This window comes from Ziziphus jujuba, chromosome 9, assembly GCF_031755915.1.
Source record: "Ziziphus jujuba cultivar Dongzao chromosome 9, ASM3175591v1".
Lineage (NCBI taxonomy): Eukaryota > Viridiplantae > Streptophyta > Magnoliopsida > Rosales > Rhamnaceae > Ziziphus > Ziziphus jujuba.
In genome coordinates this window covers 29,757,128-29,765,894 of record NC_083387.1, presented here as the reverse complement: position 1 = coordinate 29,765,894, position 8,767 = coordinate 29,757,128, and the positions used below count along the sequence as shown (strand labels likewise).

The 8,767-nt window shown below is 34.8% G+C and overlaps 1 protein-coding gene across 1 annotated transcript; it reads right to left on the bottom strand.

The window, feature by feature from the left end:
• Nucleotides 1-1,565: 1,565 nt before the first annotated feature.
• LOC112492987 (disease resistance protein RPV1-like) lies at nucleotides 1,566-3,032 on the bottom strand. The gene is made up of 2 exons (XM_025077870.3): nucleotides 2,512-3,032; nucleotides 1,566-2,181 (listed from the first exon to the last, which is right to left on the bottom strand). Exons 1-2 carry the CDS (start codon nucleotides 3,030-3,032, stop codon nucleotides 1,644-1,646), a joined length of 1,059 nt encoding a protein of 352 aa, XP_024933638.3. The 3' UTR covers nucleotides 1,566-1,643.
• Between the last annotated feature and the right edge of the window lie 5,735 nt (nucleotides 3,033-8,767).

Genomic DNA, 8,767 nt, shown 5'->3' with positions numbered 1-8,767 from the left:
AATAATTCCACTAGATAAAAGAGAAATGACAGGGCATGTTTCGTCTTGTTTCACCAGTGAATCCTCTTAATTATACTATACAATTATATATGTTTTCCCTTACATTAAATGCTTAATTAATTTAGTTAACATTAATTGTCATGTATAGGACTATTGTCATAGCCAACAATGTTTCGCCGCTCAACAAAGGTCAAAGAGGCAAGTGCATGGAAATGGGATCACCATGACATAGAAAGCACTGATAAAGAGTTCTGCGGAGAGAGATGCTGCATTTGATCACTTGCTCGGTAATTCACTTGCACCATCCATTTATGGGCATTCGTGGTTAAAGGAAGCACTGATACTATTCTGCAACTGCTCAAGGTTGGTTAATTACTATCTGGTTTTTCTTTTTCTACAGGTAATAGGTTTGGTGGTCCCTACCTAAAATGATGAAACCCATGTAGATGAGGTGAGATATTGTTACAATTTCAGCAACACTAACATTCAAGAAATAAACTAATAAAATAAATCAAAACAACACAAAAATTTAATAGGTTATGAATATAAATTTTTGGATCTCCACGAGTTCAATGCACTATAACTAAATGTGTTTTATAAATTATATAGTTCTCTTTCTTTGGTTTTAGAAGCTATTCTAAACCCATATACCATATCCAATAATCCCATTTTACAACCTTTCTCACCTCACGACTCTCACCCAAAAGAATTCTAAAGAGAAAATCCAAAGAAAAAGAGAAAGAGAACTTAGATCATATTACACCAAAGAGAATTTTCTTTTTACCAAAAACACTGTTGCTGCAGAACTCTATTGCTATCAGGATCCTTCAAAGCTTTTCTATGACCATAGCAGCTTCTCACTAAACCACCTAGCCCAAACTCACTGCTTTGTTTAATGATATGTCATAACCCAATAAGGGAAAACTACGTAGTTTTGCTGAGAGCAACTATGCAGCAACACTATGCCTCACGTTTGACTTCTTTGAATCATATAACTAATACATATGGAAGAGAAGATGAAGCTGAGGATACTTGTTCATCAAGTGTAAGAGGGTCATGATATGCTCGACAATTAACTTACTTAGAAAGTACATTGCTTTATTGCAAAACGGAGGATTCACCCTCAGCTGACTGACCAACTGCTGATGCTCTATTATGCATTTCATTTGGTTGTTTGATTATCCCATTCAAAATCATGTAGCAACCTCATCTTTAGCCGTAGAGGCACAATATTAGCTTATTACAGTAATAATGTTTGTAGATCAGGCTCTTAGAGTGTGCTAAATTGGTTCTAAAAGCTTCACATTCAAACTTTTTTTGGTTTTATAACTAACCCATGTGTAGAACAGAACAGGGAAGAAAAGCAAGTGGAATTGACTAGCAAAAGTAGTGCAAAACCACTCAAAGTTGAATTAAGCTTCTTCACTCGCTTTCTCTAACTCTTATTACTCTTACTATGTGTCCCTTTTGCAATTTCAATTCCTTCCATTCATGCGTAACCTGTGAAACAGAATCGTCATACAAGTCTATCAATTTCAATTCCACACTTGGTCTCTTATTGTCAGTCAGCTGCTCCGTTGCATTAGGAAATGAACAAGTGGGGTGAGAAGGAAGCTCATAAATGGCATCTGAAGCCACTCTAATCAGCCATTCCACAGCTTTGCTAGGTTGATCAAACCCAACCTAACTAGAATGTCATAGAACTGAATAGCTGTGGCGACTGATAACCTAACTCTTCTGTCCCTTAACCCTTTTCCGGTCAAGACTTTGCTGTGCCTATCCTTTCCACTGCTGGCTCGAGAAACTTTAATGATCCGTGAGTACTGGTTCAAACCATGAAGCACCTGATTAGCACCACTTTTGGGTTTATGAACCTGCAGGCCACCACAGTATTGCTTTGATGTTTCCCCATCATTTGCAAGGAAGTTGGAGCTTTGGAACTCATTCGCAAATTTATTCGAAACAGCTTTAGCACTGCTACTTTTGCCAATAACAACAATTCCATAAATTTCCAACATTTCTAAATCATAGTTTCCAGCATTATTTATCGACCCCAAATCAACAACCTGTAGACAGTCTCTAATTCCAACAGGGTACAGGTCCATCAGAAGAGGTACAGCAGGCTTCAATTCGCATACTGATGCTTCAACAACTTTTTGGATTACACGATGAGATTCATCCCTGCCCAAATACAACAACATTTTAACACTTAAAGCTCAGTATGTAAGAGCACAGGTTTCATTTTGCTAGCATATATATTTTACATATACTAAATTCATTTGCCTGGCTCCACTGGACAGCTTAGCTGGACGCTTAAGGGTAACGGTAATAAATTACCACGATGGTGACCGAAGGAGCCCAATAAATAATTTTTCCATATACACATGTAAGCAATGACATGGATAAGTGCAAGAAACATTGATAAATTAGAGGGAAAATGCTCATATACATATAACATGGATAAGAATAAAAGACATTGATAAATTGAGGAAGACTTATGAATATATGTACCCGTCGCAGCTGGCTATATGCCATCCGGATAGATTGCCAGCTTTGTTCAAAACAGTCTTCCATTTGGGCAGTTTTTCCTTGTACTTTCCAGTTGAATCAGCTTCAAACATGGCTAATGCTTGTCCAAAACTGCCCGTCAGATTTCTTACATGGGACGGCTCTACATTGAAAAAGATTGGCCACACCAATTGTCTGAACGATTCCCGACACTCCATGATCTTGACAAGTTCATCCAAACACCACGTGGAGGATGCGTAGTTCTCGGAGAATACAACGATGGAAATTAGAGACTGTTGGATTCCTGAAGAGAGTGAGGGTGAGATTGCTTCTCCTTTTTCGAGTTGGATGTCGATGAAAGCTCTAATTCCTTGATGGCGCAAAGCATAATAAAGATGGCCGGTGAAGTTGTTACGCGTGTCTTTGCCTCTGAAACTCAAGAAAACATCATGTTTCATTATTGTTCTTGGGGTTGAAGAAGATGATGAAGAAGAGGAAAAGGGCGAAGGTACTATTTCATCCATAGAGCTGCAGTTGGTTAATTTCAAGGTTAGTGCGCTTTGCTTTGAGCTTTTATAACGAAGACACTCTTACTTTCCATGAAATTCAAAATGAAAAAGACAAAAAGAACAAAAGAAAAATCGTCGCAACATGCATGTCTTTTGTATGTCTTTTCAAAAAATAAATTGTCGCCATTTGCCGTATATTAATAAATGTTGAACAAATATATATACAAATATATTTATTAAACTATATGTATTAAATTATTATGAATTAGCATATGGGTAGAATTTAAAAAGTGAATTGAATAAATAAATTAATTAAATATTATTATATTATTTAACTTTATAATATTTTTTTTTTCTAAATGACATGATAAATTTTTAAAATAGTATCTTTCAACTTCATCCAATAACATTATATTATTTTAAGTTTTTATGGATAATTTAGTATTAAACATTTTTTTTTGGGAAAAAAGATTGTAAAAAATAGTGCATCATATATAAATATTTGGCGATCCAAAATATGTACTAAAATATTTTTTACGAGATAAAATAGACATTACTTATTCCGCGAGTAGGGTTTAGAGTCTCATGAATTAAAAATAAATAAATAAAGAGAAAACTTAGTGTTGGTTTGTTTAAATGTTTGCGTAGCTTTCCTCGAAATATTTAATTAATATTGCATCTCATCGGGAACTTCCAGGGCATGTGTGCTACTTCTTGTCAATGACAGGCAGATAGCCGACAAGTATCTTTTTATGCGAACTTGAGAAGAAATAGGCCTTTTGCTTTTTATTCACGAAAAAACAACGAAAAGGTCTTTTGCTTTTTGACTTTGACCGTATATATTTTAATCTGGGTGAATCCGCGTATACCCATTTACTTCAGTTATGCTTCATGCAGACAAGGCAGGAAAAGCTAATGACTAACCATTTTTTAAACTACACATCTAATCCATTCCAGCGCTTTGGAGGTATTATCCGTGGCCATTTGATTGTACAAGGATTATATATAGGGAAGAGAAAAAGATAGTGCATTAGTTATCATGACAATTTCACAACTTTCTATACACACACACACGAGGAAAGAATAATAATAACAATAATTTCACTAGATAAAGGAGAAATGACAAGGCATGTTTCATCATGTTTTACCAGTGAATCCTCTTAATTATACTAATACAATTGTATATGTTTTCCGTTATATTAAACGCTTAATTTAGTTAACATTAATTGTCATGTATAGGACTATTGTCATAGCCAAAAATTTTTCTCCGCTCAACAAAGGTCAAAGAGGCAAGTGCATGGAAATGGGATCACCATGACGTAGAAAGCACCGATAAAGAGTTCTGCGGAGAGAGATGATGCATTTGATCTCTTGCTCGGTAATTCACTTGCACCATCCATTTATGGGCATTCGTGGTTAAAGAAAGCACTGATACTATTCTGCAACTGCTCAAGGTTGGTTAATTATTAGCTAGTTTTTCTTTTTCTACAGGTAATAGGTTTGGTTGTCACTACCTAACCTAAAATGATGAAAGTCATGCATGTGTAGTGAGATATGGAAGAGAAGATGAAGCTGAGGATACTTATTCATCAGGTGTAAGAGAACACAATTAAGAGGGTCATGATATGCTCGACAATTAACTTACTCAGAAAGTACATCGCTTTATTGCAAAACAGAGGATTCACCCTCATCTGACTGACCGGCTGCTGATGCTCTATTATTCATTTCATTTGGTTGTTTGATTATCCCATTACGCTCTTCTTTGAACAGATTGCATTGGCGTATACAGAGCTCAAAAATGTTGGTTCAAATGCAAATGTAGCAATATGTAGTTACAGTTGTAGCAATATGTTGTTGCATATCATGCTTTTGATCATCAATTACCTCATATCTTTTGTTTAGTAACCATTCAATATGCACCATAATTATGATTGGATTTGAGTTAAAATTAAAATTTGAGGATCCTCGGGGAAGAATGAAAGTTTTAGCACCTACTAGGGAAGAGAATGTCTATTCACATGCACATAATTATACAGGATCCATAATTGAAGCTTAGGCATGTGCTTGGGTTCAGTTTGTTTCTATAAACACCATGCAGTAAATGCATCATGGAGTATAAGAGATAAAGTCAATGTGCTTCTAAAATTCCTTTTTTTTTTTTCTTTTTTTTTTTTTAAGTTCATCAATTTTCTCTCTCCCACTTCCATTTCTTTCAGAATTGTGTGTCTTTGTATTGCAGACACTTCCCTTATATTTTCTTAAACAAACTAGTATCCCAACATATATAGTGGGTGTACTCTCCTAATTCCAATGCAGTTGAATGAACTGATTAACTAGTCTCTTCAAGGAAAAGAGAGGAAGTGAAAAGCTTCTAAGAGGAGTTATGGTCCTCCACTTGAGAGAAAAATGTAATTGAAAGATTCTGTTTGTGCTTCATAAATTGTGTCTGCCTCTCAAGGCAGAGATAACAATTATACTACAGGTAAAGTTGTTCCCTTAATTACATGATAATGTAATAAATGAATCTAATGGTCTGCCTAGTGTTAAGCTTTATAATAAAAATAATTGCCTCTCAATATATTTTACTGTTTACACTCTCGAGCTTGTGTACATTGCTGGATGGACAACTTTGAATTTTGAATTTTAAAGGAAGAATAAATAACAATGGGGAACTTGTACTTTTCAGAAGCTGCAAGGTGCCAACATAGTTATGGTAATTAATTAAAGGGTGCATATGAAACCCGCATGAATGAAGGACATCTGCAATGGCTAAATCTGATAGGCGTGTGTTTGTTATATAAACTTTCCTTTGTTATGCATGCAAAGCTCAGATGCATCTTTTACTGAACTGATCGCATCTTTCTCTTGAAACAATTTTCCGTGGCAGGTGTCAAAGTATATATTCAGATTTTTTGGTGGTTGGCACTGCAAGGGGCCATCTTTTGAATTACTTAAAATGGAGAAATGTTTGAGTCTTAATTTATGTACATTTTAGGACTTGTTTAGTAGGCATGATTGTACTTTTTTTTTTTTTTTATTGGATTTACGTGTTGATTCTATTTATTTGTTTATGTTGTATGGCACCATGCTTCATGATTATGGTGACATAAGAAATTTTGTAAGAAAGTGTGTAGTGAAGGTCTTTACCAAAAATTATTTGATATATCTTTAAGAAAAATCTCAAGTTTCCATCAACCTTTGGCTCTATGGATCAGACAGAATCAGAATAAAATAGAGTTGTAATCTCAGATTGGAAGTGCTTTTCAGACCACTCAATGGATATCTACATAAACTTACATAGGGATCAGGCGCCAAATCATGAGGAAAAATAAAGTTGCTAAGAGCATCTCCAATGGTTCTTTCTATTGGAGTCTACGTGGCATTAATTTTGGAAAGTGTTCATGCTTATATGATATTTTTTCTATTTAATAGATAATGTTTTAGACAATTTCTTTCGAATAAGTTCTGTTTAAAATGTTTTGAAATGCTAATGTGTAATTTTTTATTTTAAAATTATATCTAATTAAAAAAATTAAAAACTCATGTAGGAGTTTTTTTTTTAAAACAAAAATCAATAAAAAATAAATAAAATATTGGTTCAGCATGTCTAACAGAACTTCAAGAAGTAGACAGTGTCTTTCACAGTTTCTAATTTTTTTTTTTTTTTTTTGGTCATATCAGCTTGACAGAACTAATGCACAGAACCATTGGAGAAGATTTTTTTAAAATCTTATTTATGTGGCAAACAAATTTTTAAATGAACAGAAAATCATTGGAGATGTTCTAATAAGTTATAATCCCTTATATTCTTGTACTATCTCTAACTGTTGTATTATTTTAGCTTAGCTTGTATAGTTATTGTTTATATATCTTCTGTAATAACACCTTCTATATGTAATGTTTTACCAATCAATGCAAAGTGAGTTCTTTTGCTAATTCTTACTGTTCCATTATCTTATAATCTTTATGGTGTCAGAGCATTAATACTCCAGCGAGTTGTTTTTTTTTTTTTTTTTTTTTTTTTTCCTCCTCTGTTTTTCCCTCATGGCTCAGAAACATTCTGATGACTCTTCCTCTGTCATTAAGTCTCATCTCATTCCTACTATTATGGTTCAGAATGAACCATCTGGTTATGGACAAACTCTTGTTGTTCTTAATGATACCTATTTTCCCTGGAGAGCTCAATTTGATTCTCTCCTAACTGCATATGATTTATATGGCTTCATCAATGGTACGAATCCGTGTCCATTGCCGACTATCACCGAAGTTTCTGATTCTAACACCATTGTCAAACCCAATCCACAATACTCCTTTTAGACACGGCAAGATAATTCTTTCTCAATGCTAATCAAGCCTCTCTCACGCGGGAAGTCGTAGTTAGTCTCTGGTGCTGAAACTTCTTATGAGGAGTGGATGAAATTAGCGACTCATTTTGCCAAGCCTTCTAGATCTCATATCATGCGACTAAGGGGATGCCTCATCAAAGCTCAAGGGAATCTGTCAATAATTGAATATATCTTGATATTAGAATAGCTGCTAATGAATTAGCATTATTATGGCTGCCTGTTACAGATAAGGACCTTTGGTTTATCATATGAATTTAAAGATATATTTCCTGCCTCTCCTTACGTACAAGGGATTCCACTATTTCGTTTGATGACCTTCATGACTCTGATCTAAAACGGCTTGCACTCCTGTCCGAAACTTCCTCCATCATGCACATGTGGCAAGTTGTTTCTCCAATGGGACAAATTTGTCATGGAAAGGGCCAAAAACGTCATCTAGTTCTGCTTATAGGCTTCGTTTAATAAGCCTTATAACCATGGACATCCAAGTAATTACAAAGGCAAATGCCAATTATGTGACCAGTTTGGTCACTTTGCAAAATTTTGTGCCTCTCTCAAGCAACAGTGGACATATTCTCCCTCTCGCTCTACTTTACCAGGTTTCCATCCACATCCACCACCTCATGCCTATCATATTAATCCCACTGATCAAGGAGTTCTTAGGCATCGACCAGCTTCTCCTTATCCGTCCAATCCAACCTGGCTTTTTGATTCTGGTGCTTTTCATCATATGGCAACAGACTTACAAAACTTGGTAATTCATTCAGAATAATATGCAACTATGAAATTTAGGTTGGTAATGGTAACAAACTCTCTATAACTCACATTGGTTCCACTTTTCTCAAAACTTCACAATAATCCTTTGTGTTTGATGTTCTATGTGTTCCTAAAATTAAAGGCAATCTTTTATCGGTTTCTAAATTTTGTCAAACAGATAATGCTTCTTTGACTTTATGCCAAACTGTTTCTTATCAAGGATACGCAAACGGGGTCAGTTTTGCTTGGGGGACCATACTGTAATGGTGTCTATAAATGGCCTTTCATTTCTCTCCATTTTTTTGCATTTTTAGCCAATAAAGTCTCTCTTCATGACTGGCACTCTTGCTTAGGACATCCTTCCTCCAGGGTCCTTCGGCATATGGTGTCTCTGTTTTCCCTTCTTGTGTCAAGTTCTAAGATTTTTAATTGTAATGCATGTGACTGTAATAAAGCATACAAATTACCATTTGGCATGTCTTCTATATCTAGTTGTAAACCTATTCAATTAATTTATTTTGATGCTTGGGGCCTTCTAAAATAAAATCTCATGATGATTATCATTATAATGTCATCTTTGTTGATCACTTTATTAAGTACATATGGTTGTTCCTTATAAAGCATAAGTTAGATGTTTTTCAAGTTTTT